Source organism: Triticum aestivum, chromosome 4D (genome assembly GCF_018294505.1).
Source record: "Triticum aestivum cultivar Chinese Spring chromosome 4D, IWGSC CS RefSeq v2.1, whole genome shotgun sequence".
Classification (NCBI taxonomy): domain Eukaryota; kingdom Viridiplantae; phylum Streptophyta; class Magnoliopsida; order Poales; family Poaceae; genus Triticum; species Triticum aestivum.
In genome coordinates, this window is record NC_057805.1 from 115934117 (window position 1) to 115954869 (window position 20753).

Consider the following 20753-nt stretch of genomic DNA (forward strand, 5'->3'; position numbering starts at 1 on the left):
TCTCGATCCTTTCATAATCTCGTTACCGGCAAGTCTCTTTACTCGTTCTGTAATGCATCATCCCGCTACTAACTCATTAGTCACATTGCTTGCAAGGCTTATATTGATGTGCATTACCGAGAGGGCCCAGAGATACCTCTCCGACAATCGGAGTGACAAATCCTAATCTTGATCTATGCCAACTCAACAAGTACCATCGGAGACACCTGTAGAGCACCTTTATAATCACCCAGTTACGTTGTGACGTTTGGTAGCACACAAAGTATTCCTCCGGTATTCGGGAGTTGCATAATCTCATAGTCATAGGAACATGTATAAGTCATGAAGAAAGCAATAGAAATGTACTAAACGATCAAATGCTAAGCTAACGGAATGGGTCAAGTCAATCACATCATTCTCTAATGATGTGATCTCGTTAATCAAATGATAACTCATGTCAATGGCTAGGAAACTTAACCATCTTTCATTCAACGATCTAGTCAAGTAGAGGCATACTAGTGACACTCTGTTTGTCTATGTATTCACACATGTACTAAGTTTCCGGTTAATACAATTCTAGCATGAATAATAAACATTTATCATGATATAAGGAAATATAAATAACAACTTTATTATTGCCTCTAGGGCATATTTCCTCCAGTCTCCCACTTGCACTAGAGTCAATAATCTAGATTACACAGTAATGATTCTAACACCCATGGAGTCTTGGTGCTGATCATGTTTTGCTCGTGAGAGAGACTTAGTCAACGGGTCTGCAACATTCAGATCCGTATGTATCTTGCAAATCTCTATGTCTCCCTCCTTGACTTGATCGCGGATGGAATTGAAGCGTCTCTTGATGTGCTTGGTTCTCTTATGAAATCTGGATTCCTTTGCCAAGGCAATTGCACCAGTATTGTCACAAAAGATTTTCATTGGACCCGATGCAGTAGGTATGACACCTAGATCGGATATGAACTCCTTCATCTAGACTCCTTCATTTGCTGCTTCTGAAGCAGTTATGTACTCCGCTTCATACGTAGATCCCGCCACGACGCTTTGCTTAGAACTGCACCAACTGACAGCTCCACCGTTCAATATAAATACGTGTCCGGTTTGTGACTTAGAGTCATCCGGGTCAGTGTCAAAACTTGCATCGACGTAACCATTTACGACGAGCTCTTTGTCACCTCCATAAACGAGAAACATATCCTTAGTCCTTTTCAGGTATTTCAGGATGTTCTTGACCGCTGTCCAGTGATCCACTCCTGGATTACTTTGGTACCTCCTTGCTAAACTAATAGCAAGGCACACATCAGGTCTGGTACACAGCATTGCATACATGATAGAGCCTATGGCTGAAGCATAGGGAACACCTTTCATTTTCTCTCTATCTTCTGCAGTGGTCAGGCATTGAGTCTGACTCAACTTCACACCTTGTAACACAGGCAAGAACCCTTTCTTTGCTTGATCCATTTTGAACTTCTTCAAAACTTTATCAAGGTATGTGCTTTGTGAAAGTCCAATTAAGTGTCTTGATCTATCTCTATAGATCTTGATGCCCAATATATAAGTAGCTTCACCGAGGTCTTTCATTGAAAAACTCTTACTCAAGTATCCTTTTATGCTATCCAGAAATTCTATATCATTTCCAATCAATAATATGTCATCCAAATATAATATTAGAAATGCTACAGAGCTCCCACTCACTTTCTTATAAATACAGGCTTCTCCAAAAGTCTGTATAAAACCATATGCTTTGATCACACTATCAAAACGTTTATTCCAACTCCGAGATGCTTGCACCAGTCCATAAATGGATCGCTGGAGCTTGCACACTTTGTTAGCATCCTTTGGATCGATAAAACCTTCTTGTTGCATCATATACAACTCTTCTTCCAGAAATCCATTCAGGAATGCAGTCTTTACATCCACTTGCCAAATTTCATAATCATAAAATGCAGCAATTGCTAACATGATTTGGACGGACTTAAGCATCACTACGGGTGAGAAGGTCTCATCGTAGTCAATTCCTTGAACTTGTCAAAAACCTTTCACAACAAGTCGAGCTTTGTAGACAGTAACATTACCATCAGCGTCAGTCTTCTTCTTGAAGATCCATTTATTCTCGATGGCTTGCCGATCATCGTGCAAGTCAACCAAAGTCCACACTTTGTTCTCATACATGGATCCCATCTCAGATTTCATGGCCTCAAGCCATTTTGTGGAATCTGGGGGTACGTAGGTATATATAGGAGGAAGGAGTACGTCGGTGGAGCAACGTGGGGCCCACGAGGGTGGAGGGCGCACCTGGGGGTTAGGCGCGCCCCTGCCTCGTGGCTTCCTCTTTAATTTCTTGACGTAGGGTCCAAGTCCTCTAGATCATGTTCGTTCCGAAAATCACGTTCCCGAAGGTTTCATTCCGTTTGGACTCCATTTGATATTCTTTTTCTGCGAAACTCTGAAATAGGCAAAAAAACAATTCTGGGCTGGGCCTCCGGTTAATAGGTTAGTCCCAAAAATAATATAAAAGTGAATAATAAAGCCCAATAATGTCCAAAACAGAAGATAATATAGCATGGAGCAATCAAAAATTGTAGATACATTGGAGACGTATCACCAGTCCCTTTGCAGTAGAAGCACTCAGTCTCAGGCTTAGGTCCAGACTTGGGCTTCTTTACTTGAGCAGCAACTTGCTTGCCGTTCTTCTTGAAGTTCCCCTTCTTCCCTTTACCCTTTTTCTTGAAACTGGCGGTCATGTTGACCATCAACACTTGATGCTCCTTCTGATTTCGACCTCTGCAGCCTTTAGCATTGCGAAGAGCTCGGGAATTGTCTTATCCATCCCTTGCATATTATAGTTCATCACAAAGCTCTTGTAGCTTGGTGGTAGTGATTGAAGAATTCTGTCAATGACACTGTCATCAGGATGATTAACTCCCAGTTGAATCAAGTGATTGTTATACCCAGACATTTTGAGTATATGTTCACTGACAGAACTGTTCTCCTCCATCTTGCAGCTGTAGAACTTATTGGAGACTTGATATCTCTCAATCCGGGCATTTGCTTGAAATATTAACTTCAACTCCTGAAACATCTCATATGCTCCATGACGTTCAAAACGTCGTTGAAGTCCCGGTTCTAAGCCATAATGCATGGCACACTGAACTATCGAGTAGTCATCAGCTTTGCTCTGCCAGACGTTCATAACATCTGGCGTTGCTCCTGCAGCGGGTTTGGCACCTAGCTGTGCTTCCAGGATGTAATTATTCTGTGCAGCAATGAGGATAATCCTCAAGTACGGACCCAGTCCGTGTAGTTGCTACCATCATCTTTCAACATAGCTTTCTCTAGGAACGCATTAAAATTCAACGGAACAACAGCATGGGCCATCTATCTACAACAACATAGACATGCAAAATACTATCAGGTACTAAGTTCATGATAAATTAAAGTTCAATTAATCAAATTACTTAAGAACTCCCACTTAGATAGACATCCCTCTAATCATCTAAGTGATCACGTGATCCATATCAACTAAACCATGTCCGATCATCACGTGTGATGGACTAGTTTTCAATGGTGAACATCACTATGTTGATCATATCTACTATATGATTCATGCTCGACCTTTCGGTCTCAGTGTTCCGAGGCCATATCTGCATATGCTAGGCTCGTCAAGTTTAACCCGGGTATTCTGCGTGTGCAAAATGGCTTGCACCCGTTGTATGTGAACGTAGAGCTCATCACACCCGATTATCACGTGGTGTCTTGGCACGACGAACTTTCGCAACGGTGCATACTCAGGGAGAACACTTATACCTTGAAATTTAGTGAGAGATCATCTTATAATGCTACCGTCAAACTAAGCATAATAAGATGCATAAAGGATAAACATCACATGCAATCAATATAAGTGATATGATATGGCCATCATCATCGTGCCTTTGATATCCATCTCCAGAGCACCGTCATGATCACCATCGTCACCGGCGCGACACCTTGATCTCCATCGTAGCATCGTTGTCGTCTTGCCAACTATTGCTTCTACGACTATCGCTACCGCTTAGTGAGAAAGTAAAGCAATTACATGGCGATTGCATTTCATACAATAAAGCGACAACCATATGGCTCCTGCCAGTTGCCGATAACATTTGTTACAAAACATGATCATCTCATACAATAAAATTTAGCATCATGTCTTGCCCATATCACATCACAACATGTCTTGCAAAAACAAGTTAGATGTCCTCTACTTTGTTGTTGCAAGTTTTACGTGGCTGCTACGGGCTGAGAAAGAACCGTTCTTACCTACGCATCAAAACCACAATGATATTTCGTCAAGTATGTGTTGTTTTAACCTTCAACAAGGACCGGGCGTAGCCATACTCGATTCAACTAAAGTTGGAGAAACAGACACCCGCCAGCCACGTGTGTGTGAAGCACGTCGGTAGAACCAGTCTCGCGTAAGCGTACGCGTAATGTCGGTCCGGGCCGCTTCATCCAACAATACCGCCGAATAAAAGTATGACATGCTGGTAAGCAGTATGACTAGTATCGCCCACAACTCACTTGTGTTCTACTCGTGCATATAACATCTACGAATAAACCTGGCTCGGATGCCACTGTTGGGGAACATAGTAATTTCAAAAAATTCCTACGCACACGCAAGATCATGGTGATGCATAGCAACGAGAGGGGAGAGTGTTGTCCACGTACCCTCGTAGACCGAAAGCGGAAGCGTTATGACAACGCGGTTGATGTAGTCGTATGTCTTCACGATCGACTGATCCTAGTAACGAACGTACGGCACCTCCGCAATCTACACACGTTCAGCTCAGTGACGTCCCACGAACTCACGATCCAGTAGATCTTCGAGGGAGAGGTACGTAAGCACGATGGCATGATGACGGTGATGATGAAGCTATCGGCGCAGGGCTTCGCCTAAGCACTACGATGATATGACCGAGGTGGATTATGGTGGAGGGGGGCACCGCACACGGCTAAGAGATCAATGATCAACTTGTGTGTCTATGGGGTGCCCCCCTCCCCCGTATATAAAGGAGTGGAGGAGGGGGAGGAGGCCGGCCTCCTAGGCGCGCCCCAAGGGGAGTCCTACTCCCACCGGGAGTAGGATTCCCCCCCTTCCCTAGTTGGATTAGGAGAGAAGGAAGGGGGAGGAAGGAGGAAGGAAAGGGGGGCCGGCCCGCCTCCCAATTCGGATTGGGCTTGGGGGGGCGCCCCCTCCTTTGCTCCCTTCTCCTCTCTCCCACTAAGGCCCAATAAGGCCCATATACCTCCTGGGGGGTTCTGGTAACCTCCCGATGCACCAGTATATGCCCGATCTCTCCCGGAACCATTCCGATGTCCAAATATAGTTGTCCAATATATCGATCTTTATGTCTCGACCATTTCGAGACTCCTATCATGTCCATGATCATATCCGGGACTCCGAACTACCTTCGGTAGATCAAAACACATAAACTCATAATACCGATCGTCACCGAATGTTAAGCGTGCGGACCCTACGGGTTCCAGAACTATGTAGACATGACCGAGACACGTCTCCGGTCAATAACCAATAGCGGAACCTGGATGCTCATATTGGCTCCTACATATTCTACGAAGATCTTTGTCGGTCAAACCGCATAACAACATACGTTGTTCCCTTTGTCATCAGTATGTTACTTGCCCGAGATTCGATCGTCGGTATCTCAATACCTAGTTCAATCTCGTTATCGGCAAGTCTCTTTACTCGTTTTGTAATGCATCATCCCGCAACTAACTCATTAGTCACATTGCTTGCAAGGCTTATATTGATGTGCATTACCGAGAGGGCCTATAGGTATGCTACATCTTGAGCACTGCGTTGGTTTTCCCTTAAAGAGGAAAGGGTGATGCAGCAAAGTAGCGTAAGTATTTCCCTCAGTTTTTGAGAACCAAGGTATCAATCCAGTAGGAGGCTACGCGCGAGTCCCTCGCACCTACACAAAACAAATAAATCCTCGCAACCAACGCGATAAGGGGTTGTCAATCCCTACACGGTCACTTACGAGAGTGAGATCTGATAGATATGATAGGATAATATTTTTGGTATTTTTATGATAAAGATGCAAAGTAAAATAAAAGCAACGGAAATAACTAAGTGTTGGAAGATTAATATGATGGAAAATAGACCCGGGGGCCATAGGTTTCACTAGTGGCTTCTCTCAAGAGCATAAGTATTTTACGGCGGGTGAACAAATTACTGTTGAGCAATTGACAGAATTGAGCATAGTTATGAGAATATCTAGGTATGATCATGTATATAGGCATCACGTCCGAGACAAGTAGACTGACTCCTGCCTGCATCTACTACTATTACTCCACACATCGACCGCTATCCAGTATGCATCTAGAGTATTAAGTTCATAAGAACAGAGTAACGCCTTAAGCAAGATGACATGATGTAGAGGGATGAATTCATGCAATATGATAAAAACCCCATCTTGTTATCCTCGATGGCAACAATACAATACGTGACTTGCTGCCCCTACTGTCACTGGGAAAGGACACCGCAAGATTGAACCCAAAGCTAAGCACTTCTCCCATTGCAAGAAAGATCAATCTAGTAGGCCAAACCAAACTGATAATTCGAAGAGACTTGCAAAGATAACCAATCATACATAAAAGAATTCAGAAGATTCAAATATTGTTCATAGATAAACTTGATCATAAACCCACAATTCATCGGTCTCAACAAACACACCGCAAAAGAAGATTACATCGAATAGATCTCCACAAGAGAGGCGGAGAACATTGTATTGAGATCCAAAAAGAGAGAAGAAGCCATCTAGCTAATAACTATGGACCCGAAGGTCTGAGGTAAACTACTCACACTTCATCGGAGAGGCTATCGTGTTGATGTAGAAGCTCTCCGTGATCGATGCCCCCTCCGGCGGAGCTCCGGAACAGGCCCCAATATGGGATCTCGTGGGTACAGAAGGTTGTGGCGGTGGAATTAGGTTTTTGGCTCCCGTATCTGATCGTTTGGGGGTACGTAGGTATATATAGGAGGAACGAGTACGTCGATGGAGCAACATGGGGCCCACGAGGGTGGAGGGCGCGCCTGGGGGGTAGGCGCGCCCCCTACCTCGTGGCTTCCTGGTAGCTTTCTTGACGTAGGGTCCAAGTCTCCTGGATCATGTTCGTTCTGAAAATCACGTTCCCGAAGGTTTCATCCCGTTTGGACTCCGTTTGTTATTCTTTTTCTGCGAAACTCTGAAATAGGCAAAAAAACAGCAATTCTGGGCTGGGCCTCCGGTTAATAGGTTAGTCCCAAAAATAATATAAAAGTGAATACTAAAGCCCAATAATGTCCAAAACAGAAGATAATATAGCATGGAGCAATCAAAAATTATAGATACGTTGGAGACGTATCAAGCATCCCCAAGATTAATTCCTGCTCGTCCTCAAGTAGGTAAATGCTAAAAACAGAATTTTTGATGTGGAATGCTACTAGGCATAAGTTCAATATAATTCTTCTTAATTGTGGTATGAATATTCAGATCCGAAAGATTCAAGACAAAAGTTTAATATTGACATAAAAAATAATAATACTTCAAGCATACTAACTAAGCAATTATGTCTTCTCAAAATAACATGGCCAAAGAAAGTTATCCCTACAAAATCATATAGTTTGGCTATGCTCTATCTTCACCACACAAAGTATTTAAATCATGCACAACCCCGTTGACAAGCCAAGCAATTGTTTCATACTTTTGGTGTTCTCAAACTTTTTCAATCTTCACGCAATACATGAGCGTGAGCCATGGACATAGCACTATATGTGGAATAGAATGGTGGTTGTGGAGAAGACAAAAAGGAGAAGATAGTCTCACATCAACTAGGCGTATCGACGGGCTATGGAGATGCCCATCAATAGATATCAATGTGAGTGAGTAGGGATTGCCATGCAACGGATGCACTAGAGCTATAAGTATATGAAAGCTCAACAAAAGAAACTAAGTGGGTGTGCATCCAACTCGCTTGCTCACGAAGACCTAGGGCATTTTGAGGAAGCCCATCATTGGAATATACAAGCCAAGTTCTATGATGAAAAATTCCCACTAGTATATGAAAGTGATATCATAGGAGACTCTCTATCATGAAGACCATGGTGCTACTTTGAAGCACAAGTGTGGTAAAAGGATAGTAGCATTGTCCCTTCTCTCTTTTTCTCTCATAATTTTTTTATTTGGGCCTTTTTTATGGCCTCTTTTTTTTCGCCCGGAGTCTCATCCCGACTTCTGGGGGAATCATAGTCTCCATCATCCTTTCCTCACTTGGGACAATGCTCTAAAAATGATGATCATCACACTTTTATTTACTTACAACTCAAAAATTACAACTCAATACTTAGAACAAAATATGACTATATGTGAATGCCTCCGGCGGTGTACCGGGATATACAATGAATCAAGAGTGACATGTATGAAAGAATTATGAACGGTGGCTTTACCACAAATACAATGTCAACTACATGATCATGCGAAGCAATATGACAATGATGGAGCGTGTCATAGTAAACGGAACGGTGGTAAGTTGCATGGCAATATATCTCGGAATGGCTATGGAAATGCCATGATAGGTAGGTATGGTGGCTGTTTTGAGGAAGGTATATGGTGGGTGTATGATACCGGCGAAAAGTGCGCGGTATTAGAGAGGCTAGCAATGGTGGAAGGAAGAAAGTGCGTATAATCCATGGACTCGACATTAGTCATAAAGAACTCATATACTTATTGCAAAAATCTACAAGTTATCAAAGCAAAGTATTACGCGCATGCTCCTAGGGGGATAGGTTGGTAGGAAAAGACCATCACTCGTCCCCGACCGCCACTCATAAGGAAGACAATCAATAAATAAATAATGCTCTGACTTCATCACATAACGGTTCACCATACGTGCATGCTACGTGAATCACAAACTTTAACACAAGTATCTCTCAAATTCACAACTACTCAACTATCATGACTCTAATATCACCATCTTTATATCTCAAAACAATTATCAAGCATCAAACTTCTCATAGTATTCAACACACTCATAAGAAAGTTTTTACTAATCTTGAATACCAAGCATATTAGGATTATTTAAGAAAATTACCATGCTATTTAAAACTCTCAAAATAATCTAAGTGAAGCATGAGAGATCAATTGTTTCTATAAAACAAATCCACCACCGTGCTCTAAAAGATATAAGTGAAGTACTAGAGCAAAAACTATATAACTCAAAAGATATAAGTGAAGCACATAGAGTATTCTAATAATTTCCGAAACATGTGTGTCTCTCTCAAAAGGTGTGTACAGCAAAGATGCTTGTGGTAAACCAAAAAGCAAAGACTCAAATCATACAAGACGCTCCAAGCAAAACACATATCATGTGTTGAATAAAAATATAGCTCCAAGTAAAGTTACCGATGGAAGTAGACGAAAAAAGGGATGCCTTCCGGGGCATCCCCAAGCTTTGGCTTTTTGGTGTCCTTAGATTATCTTGGGGGTGCCATGGGCATCCCCAAGCTTAGCCTCTTGCCACTCCTTGTTCCATAATCCATCAAATCTTTCACCCAAAACTTGAAAACTTCACAACACAAAACTTAACAGAAAGTCTCGTGAGCTCCTTTAGCGATAGAAAACAAAAGACCACTTCAAGGTACTGTAATGAACTCATTATTTATTTATATTGGTGTTAAACCTACTGTATTCCAACTTCTTTATGGTTTATAAACTATTTTACTAGCCATAGATTCATCAAAATAAGCAAACAACACACGAAAAACAGAATCTGTCAAAAACAGAACAGTCTGTAGTAATCTGTAACTAACGCAAACTTCTGGAACTCCAAAAAATCAGAAAAATAGGAAGAGCTAGACAATTTGTTTATTGATCAGAAGCAATTGGAATCAATATTTTATCACGTTCTGGTGATTTTTAACAATTATTTTCGTGAACAGAAAGTTTCTTGAAATTTCTGCAAGATCAAATAACTATCATCCAAGAAGATCCTATAGGTTTAACTTGGCACAAACACTAAGTAAAGCATAAAAACACATCTAACCAGAGGCTAGATCAAATATTTATTCCTAAACAGAAACAAAAAGCAAAAAAAAAACTAAAAAAAAATTGGATTGCCTCCCAACAAGCGCTATCGTTTAACGCCCCTAGTTAGGCATAAAAGCAAGGATAGATCTAGGTATTGCCATCTTTGGTAGGCAATTCTTCAATAAGACATCTACCATCTTTTAGAGTTTCTTTCTTTGTATTAATTATCAAACTTTTAGGAACAAGATCTAAAAATTAATTTGTAGCAAATGGTTCCTTAATGATAGCAAAAAGATTGGGATGAATACTTATAGATTTAAGATCCGCAGTTTCCTTACTAGAGGATTCACCCTTATTTTTAGGAACATACATAAGCTTGGAAATTTTAGTTGGAGGACTAGGAGTATTATTTATGGAGGAAAAAGCGGTTCCCAAGTTGGTAATGATACCCTCAAGTTTATCGATTCTAGTGGAATCTTGATTTATTCTTTCATTAACTATGTGTTCCTTTTCCTTAATATTTTTCAAAGTGACTCCTACCTTATATCCATATTGGGTAATTTGGTTGTGGATCTTTTTATCCAGATTTTCAATTAACTCTACGGTAGCAACTTTATTTTCAATAATTTCAAGTCTTTGCATTACATGCTCCAAAGTTAACATAGTGCCATTAACCAAAAGAGGTGGTGAGCCAAATAAATCTATCATAGCATTATAAGAGTCAAAAGCATGGCTACCCAAGAAATTCCCTCCAGTAATGGTATCAAGAATATATCTATACCAAGGATTAGCGCCTACATAAAAATTGCGGAGAAGAACGGAAGTAGATTGCTTCCTGGTAGATCTATTTTGAGCATTGCAAATTCTATACCAAGCGTCTTTTAGATTTTCTCCCTCCCTTTGTTTAAAATTGAGAACTTCATTTTCGGGAGACAACAGAGAAGATAAAGGACTAGCCATGACAACGAGCAAATGAAAAAGAGGCAAACGAAAAAGAAAGGGCGAATAAAACGGCAAGGGTGAAGTGGGGGAGAGGAAAATGAGAGGCAAATGGCAAATAATGTAATGCGGGAGATAAGGGTTTGTGATGGGTACTTGGTATGTTGACTTTTGCGTAGACCTCCCAGGCAACGGCGCCAGAAATCCTTCTTGCTACCTCTTGAGCACTGTGTTGGTTTTCCCTTGAAGAGGAAAGGGTGATGCAGCAAAGTAGCGTAAGTATTTCCCTCAGTTTTTGAGAACCAAGGTATCAATCCAGTAGGAGGCTACGCGCGAGTCCCTCGCACCTACACAAAACAAATAAATCCTCGCAACCAACGCGATAAGGGGTTGTCAATCCCTACACGGTCACTTACGAGAGTGAGATCTGATAGATATGATAGGATAATATTTTTGGTATTTTTATGATAAAGATGCAAAGTAAAATAAAAGCAACGGAAATAACTAAGTGTTGGAAGATTAATATGATGGAAAATAGACCCGGGGGCCATAGGTTTCACTAGTGGCTTCTCTCAAGAGCATAAGTATTTTACGGTGGGTGAACAAATTACTATTGAGCAATTGACAGAATTGAGCATAGTTATGAGAATATCTAGGTATGATCATGTATATAGGCATCACGTCCGAGACAAGTAGACCGACTCCTGCCTGCATCTACTACTATTACTCCACACATCGACCGCTATCCAGCATGCATCTAGAGTATTAAGTTCATAAGAACAGAGTAACGCCTTAAGCAAGATGACATGATGTAGAGGGATAAATTCATGCAATATGATAAAAACCCCATCTTGTTATCCTCGATGGCAACAATACAATACGTGCCTTGCTGCCCCTACTGTCAGTGGGAAAGGACACTGCAAGATTGAACCCAAAGCTAAGCACTTCTCCCATTGCAAGAAAGATCAATCTAGTAGGCCAAACCAAACTGATAATTCGAAGAGACTTGCAAAGATAACCAATCATACATAAAATAATTCAGAAGATTCAAATATTGTTCATAGATAAACTTGATCATAAACCCACAATTCATCGGTCTCAACAAACACACCGCAAAAGAAGATTACATCGAATAGATCTCCACAAGAGAGGGGGAGAACATTGTATTGAGATCCAAAAAGAGAGAAGAAGCCATCTAGCTAATAACTATGGACCCGAAGGTCTGAGGTAAACTACTCACACTTCATCGGAGAGGCTATGGTGTTGATGTAGAAACCCTCCGTGATCGATGCCCCCTCCGGCGGAGCTCCGAAACAGGCCCCAAGATGGGATCTCGTGAGTACAGAAGGTTGCGGCGGTGGAATTAGGTTTTTGGCTCCGTATCTGATCGTTTGGGGGTACGTAGGTATATATAGGAGGAACGAGTACGTCGGTGGAGCAACGTGGGGCCCACGAGGGTGGAGGGTGCGCCTGGGGGGGGGGGGGTAGGCGCGCCCCCTACCTCGTGGCTTCCCGGTAGCTTTCTTGATGTAGGGTCCAAGTCTCCTGGATCATGTTCGTTCTGAAAATCACGTTCCCGAAGGTTTCATTCCGTTTGGACTCCGTTTGATATTCTTTTTCTGCGAAACTCTGAAATAGGCAAAAAACAGCAATTATGGGCTGGGCCTCCGGTTAATAGGTTAGTCCGAAAAATAATATAAAAGTGAATAATAAAGCCCAATAATGTCCAAAACAGAAGATAATATAGCATGGAGCAATCAAAAATTATAGATACGTTGGAGACGTATCAAGGTACCTCTCCGACAATCAGAGTGACAAATCCTAATCTTGATCTATGCCAACTCAACAAGTACCATCGGATACACCTGTAGAGCACCTTTATAATCACCCAGTTACATTGTGACGTTTGGTAGCACACAAAGTGTTCCTTCGATATTCGGGAGTTGCATAATCTCATAGTCATAGGAACATGTATAAGTCATGAAGAAAGCAATATCAATATACTAAATGATCAAATGCTAAGCTAACGGAATGGGTCAAGTCAATCACATCATTCTCTAATGATGTGATCTCGTTAATCAAATGACAACTCATGTCAATGGCTAGGAAACTTAACCATCTTTGATTCAACGATCTAGTCAAGTAGAGGCATACTAGTGACACTCTGTTTGTCTATGTATTCACACATGTACTAAGTTCTTGGTTAATACAATTCTAGCATGAATAATAAACATTTATCATGATATAAGGAAATATAAATAACAACTTTATTATTGCCTCTAGGGCATATTTCCTTCAGATAATCCTGGTCATTTGGCTCTGGTGGTGGCACCTCGGGTTGGAGGGTATAGATTCACTAAGGTACTCATGGACGGGGGCAGCAACATCAATATTCTATGTTATGAATTTTTTCGTCGCATGAGCTTGACTGACAAAGATCTTAAGCCATCAAACACTATCTTTCATGGTGTGGTACTGGGTAAGTCGACGTATCCAGTGGGCAAAATATCTTTGGAAGTTGCCTTTGGAGATGATCATGATTCCAGATATGAGACATTGACTTTTGAGGTGGTTAAAATCAAGAGCCCTTATCATGCTCTGTTTGGGCGGCCGGCTTATGCCAAGTTCATGACAAGGCCTTGTTATGTTTATTTGCAGCTTAAGATGCCAGGTCACAAAGGCACCATCACAGTGCATGGAAGCCGGAAGATAGCCTTGGAATGTGAAGAAGGAGATGCTGCTTATGCGAAGAATTGAAATTTTACAAGGATAATGTTGACCCGGCGGATATGACATCTTTGAAGAAGCCAACCACAGAGCATGACCCCCTGTTGAAATTTAAGTCGATTGGATGACACTAAGCTAGTTGATTTCGTTCCCGGTGATTCATCAAAATAGTTCAACATCAGTGCTAATCTGGATTAGAAATAGGAAAGCATGCTCATCGAGTTCATCCGTGAGAACCGGGACATCTTTGCATGGAAACCTTCAGACATGCCAGGTGTACCGAGGGAAATCGCTGAGCACACTCTCAATATTGATCCAAAGTTTAAACCGGTCAAGCAATTCCTTCGCTGTTTCAATGAAGAGAGGCGCAAGGCCATTGGTGAAGAAGTGGCCCGGCTCTTGGCGGATGGGTTTATTGTTGAAGTTTTTCATCCTGAGTGGTTGGCTAACCCGGTGCTGGTACTTAAGAAAAAGGCACTTGGCGCTTGTGTGTGGATTACACGGACTTAAACAAGGCCTGTCCAGCTGATCCCTTTGCTCTCCCCCGTATTGATCAGATCATTGATGCTACGGCGGGTTGTGAGCGTTTTAGCTTTTTGGATGCTTGGTTATCATTAGATCAAGATGGCAGTTAAGGACCAGGAGAAGACAGCCTTCATCACTCCCTTTGGAGCCTTCTGTTATGTGTCTATGCCTTTTGGGCTTAAGAGTGCGTACGCAACTTACTAGCGGTGTGTGCAAAATTGCCTTCATGATCAGATTGGGCGCAATGTTCATGCTTATGTGGATGATATTGTGGTGAAATCCAGGAAGACGGAAACCTTGATAGATGATTTCAAAGAAACCTTTGACAATCTCTGGGTTCACAGGATGATGCTTAACCCGGCCAAGTGTGTCTTTGGCGTACCAGCAGACAAGCTCTTAGGCTTTCTGGTTTCTGAACGGGGCATTGAAGCTATCCCGGAGAAAATAAAGGCCATCACTTCCCTGGCTAAACCGGCATGCATTAATGATGTTCAGCGTCTGGCGGGTCGTATTGCGGCCTTAAGCCGGTTCATAAGCCGGTTGGGTGAGAAGGCTATCCCTATATACCAGATGATGAAGAAGACAGATCACTTTGTCTGGACTGATGCTACTGATCAGGCGTTTGAGGCCTTGAAGAAATAGTTAGCTGAGCCGCCGGTTCTTGCTGCTCCCATTGATAAAGAGCCCTTGTTGTTGTATGTGGCTGCTAATAGCTGAGCTGTCAGTGTGGCGATTGTGGTAGAAAGGAAGGAGTCAGGCAAAGAATATCCGGTTCAGCGGCCGGTTTACTACATCAGTGAGGTGCTCATTAAGTCCAAGCAGAGGTATCCGCATTGGCAGAAGCTTGTATATGGGGTGTTCATGGCTAGTCGAAAGCTCAAGCAATATTTTCTGGGTCATCCCATCACTGTGGTTAGTTCTGCTCCTTTAGGGGATATTATCCAAAACAGAGAAGCCACAGGTCGGGTAGCCAAGTGGGCCATTGAGCTTGGACCCCATGGTTTGAAATATATGCCTCGCACAACCATCAAATCTCAAGCACTTGTGGACTTCATAAATGATTGGACAGAGCTGCAGATGCCTCATGAGAAGCCGGATAACACATATTGGACTATCCACTTTGATGGATCCAGGCAGTGTTAATATATGATTGGAAACTGATGATGGCTATCATGCCTTATGGTTCATATTATGAGCCTCTCTGGGGTTTTATTTCACCCAGCCTGGTTTTGGACTATAAGTCACCAGGATATGCTTGGAGTGTTATGCTCTAGACTATGGGATAATGTCCTTTGCTGCATACGGCGTTATAAGCCGGCGGTATAAATCAATTGAATAGGGCGTTGTGCTCTCAACCTTTGGGTTGTAACCCTCACTGCATAGGTATGATAAGCCGTCAGTATAAGCAAATATCACATGTATGATATTTTGTTATAATTATATAAGGTTATGATTAAACCGGCCCTGGTCATGGACGGATTTAGTCACCAGTGGTCTTTATATGGGGGATTATGACCCGCCCTGGGATAAACCGCCAGGGCACTTGTGATCTGTTTGTGTGCAGGAAAAATAGTAAATCTGATCTGCATACTTGATGATATCATGAGCATAAGTGGCAGATCTTCCATCGACGGATCAACAGTGTTATGCAAACAAAATGTGCACGATGGCACAGTAGATCAAAGTTTAACTAGCCTATTACAAGGCATACGATGGCCCAGAGAGGATAAGTGTTTTTGAGACGCAAATATAAAAAGTATTATAAGACGACTCATGACTCCTGGCGGGTTGAGGACTCCGGATCATCCTGCGCCTCTTCTTCCTCTTCGGCTCCTTGATTATCCATCAGCTGGAAGTCAGGCGTAGCCCAGTTGATACCAGTCAACGCTCTAAACACAACTTCATTATCAATAAGGTTGGATGGATCAATGTCAGGAGCGAAGGTGTGCTTACGAATAGGTGCAATGAGATCTGTCTCCTGATGAACCGGCGCCTTTCACTATTAGGGAAAACCTTATACACAGAATCTTAGCAGCAGCGCGGCACAAAAAGAGGCGCTACTGTTAATTAGTAGTAGCGCGGGTTGTAAACCCACGCTACTACTAAGTTGATAGTAGTAGCGCAGAGTATAAACCCACGCTACTACTAAGTGTTCTCCACCACGCCCACCCGCACAAGCAGTAGTAGTAGCCAGGGTATAAACCCACGCTACTACTAAGTTGATAGTAGTAACGCGGTTTGTAAACCCCGCGCTATTACTATGTGGTCTTCATCGTGCCTCCCGCGACATGCCGTAGTAGCAGCATGGGGTATAAACCCAGTGCTACTACTATAGAACCACATGTACTATACACACATAGCTGGTGGAGGCCAAAGCCCAAATTCCCCTCCTGACCACTCCGCCCGCTCTTCCTCTCCTTTTTCCCAGGTCCCCGGCGCCGCCGCCCAACGTCCCCACCAAGCACCACCCGTCCGCCACTGCCACCGCCTCCCTCTCCCTCTCCACCCGCGCGCGCGCCGCCTCCCCCAGCGCCCCGTCCCCCTCGCCGTCTCCTCCGGCAGACGGGGTCGGCCCCGCGGCGCCGACGCGGGGCGACGTGTACCTGGGGCGGCAGCTCGCGGCCGCGGCCGCGGCGGGCGCCCGCACGCGCGCACCGGAGGAGGACGTCGAGAGGCGCCGCCGCCGCAAGGAGAAGCGGAGGGCCCTGGCCAAGAAGATGACCCCAACACACACACTCCCGCTCCCATCCTCTTCTCCCGGGATGCAAGCAGCTGCAAGGAAGGGCGCGGCGGCGGCGGCGGCAGCGTCGGCGTCCTTCCACTCCACCGCCGCGGCGCTCTCAAAATCCACGGTGCACCCACCCTGACTTTCCCCATCCATCTCTTTCTCCCTCTTTCTTTTTTCCTGATGACGAATCAATTCGATCCACGCATCCAGTTCAGTTCTTGCTCTCCAAATCCCATTAGGATTGCTATACTAGATAGGCTAGGAGAGCTGGCTAGGCTGTAAAAGAGGAATATTTACTGCCCGGGATCATCATCACAGTCAGCTTAGCAGGGTGATTAGTTTGCACGCTTCAGCAATGGAAGCTCTATTGTGCTGTGCATTTTTCAGGTCCACTGCACATTTGAGGTCTACGTCAATTTCATAATGAAATTCAAATTGGGGGTTCCTTTAATTTCACCCACAAAAAATTGAGTGCCTGAGGGCTTGCCAAATGCCAAGTACAGTAGCATATGCGCGTATTCAATAAAACTATTTGGGATGTGAGCTTGACCATGGTTCTGTAATTATTTTTGCGCAGCCTCGTATCCGGTTCAACGTCCGAGAAAAGCGCACAGACGCGAAGAATGCCCTTAAGAACATTCTGCTTACCAGAGCATGGACTAACATGACACAGTGTGTTTCCTTTTGCCTGTCGTCGCTGTCGGCAGTGAAAATTCGATGCCAAATCACACCTGATGGCTGATGTAGTGTCTGCACTAGGAAATGAAATTCTAAAGTGACGATTTGTTTATCTTGACTGTATGATTGCTGGACATGACAACATTGTCTTGTTTGTATCCTGTGTGAGCGGAAGAAGAGGCACAACCAACTGAAGACCGTGCTATGCGGGCGGTGCAAGCTGCTGTCGCACGGAAGGTGTTTGACAAAATGACCAAGTAAGGTAAGAGTGGCTTTCATAGTTCTAGTACTACTTGGTGTTTTTGTTTCTCTCTGTAATGTACTAATGTGAGTCTAATGATTAAATGGGAGGCGAGACGACATCGTCGCTTTGACTCAAACGAACCGTCGGCTCGGCCGCCGCCTGCTGCGACGATCGACCTCCGTAGGTCATTTTCTAGGATTTGATAGGGTTAATGTGACACACTCCTCGTAGGTCATTTTCTAGGATTTGATAGGGTTAATGTGCTACTCTTAACAGGCATGTACTTTATTCTAATCAAATTTGATAGGGTTAATGTGACACAATACCCGTAGGTCATTTTCTAGGATTTGAAAATAACTGCTAGTACTTGTGTGCAGGCTGCTAATAGTAGCATACTTTGTTCTAATCAAAATTTCTATGCAATTCAATCCGGAAAGCCACTCTGTTAGTAATACAGAACTACATTTATTTAGACTGAAAATATGCACTGTAATTTAATGTGCATTTTTGCCCAGTAATGTGTATTCCTTCTCTTTTTGGTTGCCTGAATTTAAAGTGGTTTTGGACTGTAATTTTCAGTAATGTGTCACTTCTAGTTTACCTGAATATTTTTGTATTCTTATCAGTTTTGTGCCCCATTCTAAAGAAGTTCAGTAAATGTGTACGTCCCATTCTGTAAATACAATATTTTACAAACCATTTAGATACAAAAACCTGATCTTTGTTTTCTTTTTCACAAGAAGCTATTTTTGGCTTACATGAAGGGATGCATGCTCTTCATCTTGCAGGTATGACTCATCCTCGCATTCTTACTCCGCCTTTCTTTCCTTCGGCTTCTTGATTCTGAAATTTTAAGATAAATTGTAAGTACTCAGTATCATGTTCTTAAGCAAAGCTACTGTTTTTTTTGCTTGAATTACAGTGTTTTGTCTGACCTATGTATAGTGTCAATAAAACCTAAATTTCAAGATGGAGATACATTTTTTGGTGGCATCTTACATCACAGTCGTTGGTCGTAGGATTTTAGAAAAAAACACTGTATCAGGAATACAAGTGTTTATGAAACTACTGTTGTTGGTTTAGCCAAACACGTCACAGTTTCCAAAACTACAGTTTTGTAGAAACCATAGTATTCTGATTGAGCTAAGCTAGCCGTGTATCTCCACCTGTGGGAGTCAAGGTGCGTACGCTCCTTGTCTTTTTCACTTTTTAGATTAGATTGAATAACAAGAATTGCCAATCAACTGTAAAAAAATTTAATTACCAATCTGCATGCACAAGACATATCTTTCTCATCATTTTAAACAGTAACCATTGATACTCCAAGCATACATTTCTGAGAATTACTCCATATATGTAGGCTGGCAGCGGTGTTCGCAAATCACCACGGAGAAAGTAAAGATCTCGAGAGGATTCCGTTTGTTTGCTCTATGTATTGTCTTTCGAAGTGCAGGAAAAAACACAAAAAAATTCTAGTTTATTTTACTGCCTTTTGTAGTAAAAGAAAATGAAAATCACAAAAAAAATGTTTGTTTCTCTGCCTTTTGTACTAATGGAGAGGGAAAGTCACAAAAAAATGTTTGTTTTTAGGGTCGAGCAGTCAGTTGGTTTGTTGCTCACTCAGAAATGTTTTTGGTTTTGGGGGGTTCGATGTGTACATTGTGCATCAGCATACACTGCTAGCTGCCCGTGGAGATCAGCACTAAAGAATAAACAAATCCTGGTAATTCTTTCATCTAGGATGCTTATGTCGTCTTGAAACTGTCAACCTGACTCATAGAATGATCTTTTTATTTAGGATTCATGGTTATTTTCTCTTTTTCTTGTTATTATGCATTACTATGAGTTCATTGTATTAAGATTCCTTACAACTTTTGGCACCTGAGCTATTTACAGAAGGAGGGGCCCAGCCTTCTTCACGGCTCGCAGCAATGTCTCCCATTGATTCGTTCGTGCAACAAGGAGAGGACCTGTAACATCCCAAAATTCTAAATTTTGGAATGTTATAATAAACAGATAGATTGGGTTGATTGTTTGATTGATTGACTGAAAGTGAGTGGAATTTGAAATCTTTTGAAAGTTAAATGAGAGGGAATAAAAGGACTTTCCCAAACTTTCATTTTGCTTTTATGATCTCCATGAATTCAAATTCTTTTCATCACAAAACCCTCGAGAGAAGATGACATGACTTTTTCCATTTATTTAAATGAAAAGGGGTGTTGAAAATATTTGAATATCATTTGAAAATATTTCCCATTCCGAAACTTTATGCAACTCAATGATTTTCACGAGCGAAGATAAAATGACTTCTTCAAAACATATGAAATATGAGTTGGGAGTTTCAAAGGATCAAATTCAAGTCCTTTTGGAAATTATTTTAATTTGGAGTTATTTGAGTTTTATTCAAATTATTTTTCTCCAAAATAAAAATATACAGAAAATAGGGTAACATGATTCCCTACATCATAAAATTGGAGAAAAATAAATTTGAAATCATTTTGGTATTTTTAAAATGATTTTTATTGGATTTTATTAAGGCAGCAGCACTGTTTGATTTATTAAAATTTGTGTGGATTTTATTTGACTTTACAAAAATGTTCACGCTGTTGGAAATCTTTTTCTGAAAATTTTGATATATTATATGCCTATATAATATTTTACTTTTATTTGTTTTTATTTTGTTTGTCGGAGTTTAAAAAAAAACCCTCCGCCGAACTGGGCCGGCCCAGCACCCAGCCAGGCCACGGCCCAGCCCGACGCCCGCGCGTCCCCGACCTCCAGGCGGGAGTCCGCCGCCGCCACGGCTCGCCGGAGCCGTCTCCCCGCCGGACTCCTCCTCTCTTGCCCCCTCCTC

At 42.3% G+C, this 20753-nt stretch overlaps 1 protein-coding gene across 1 annotated transcript in view; it reads left to right on the top strand.

Annotated features, from left to right (window-relative positions):
* LOC123096761 (uncharacterized) overlaps positions 1 to 19638 on the top strand; it is a 63425-nt gene extending 43787 nt beyond the window's left edge. Inside the window, exons 2-5 of the mRNA XM_044518553.1 lie at positions 16610 to 17101; positions 17555 to 17917; positions 18643 to 18687; positions 19260 to 19638. Of these exons, the coding sequence (XP_044374488.1) occupies positions 16610 to 17101; positions 17555 to 17719 (657 nt within the window). The 3' untranslated portion in view covers positions 17720 to 17917; positions 18643 to 18687; positions 19260 to 19638. The remainder of the gene's footprint in view (positions 1 to 16609; positions 17102 to 17554; positions 17918 to 18642; positions 18688 to 19259) is intronic.
* The last annotated feature ends 1115 nt before the right edge of the window (positions 19639 to 20753 follow it).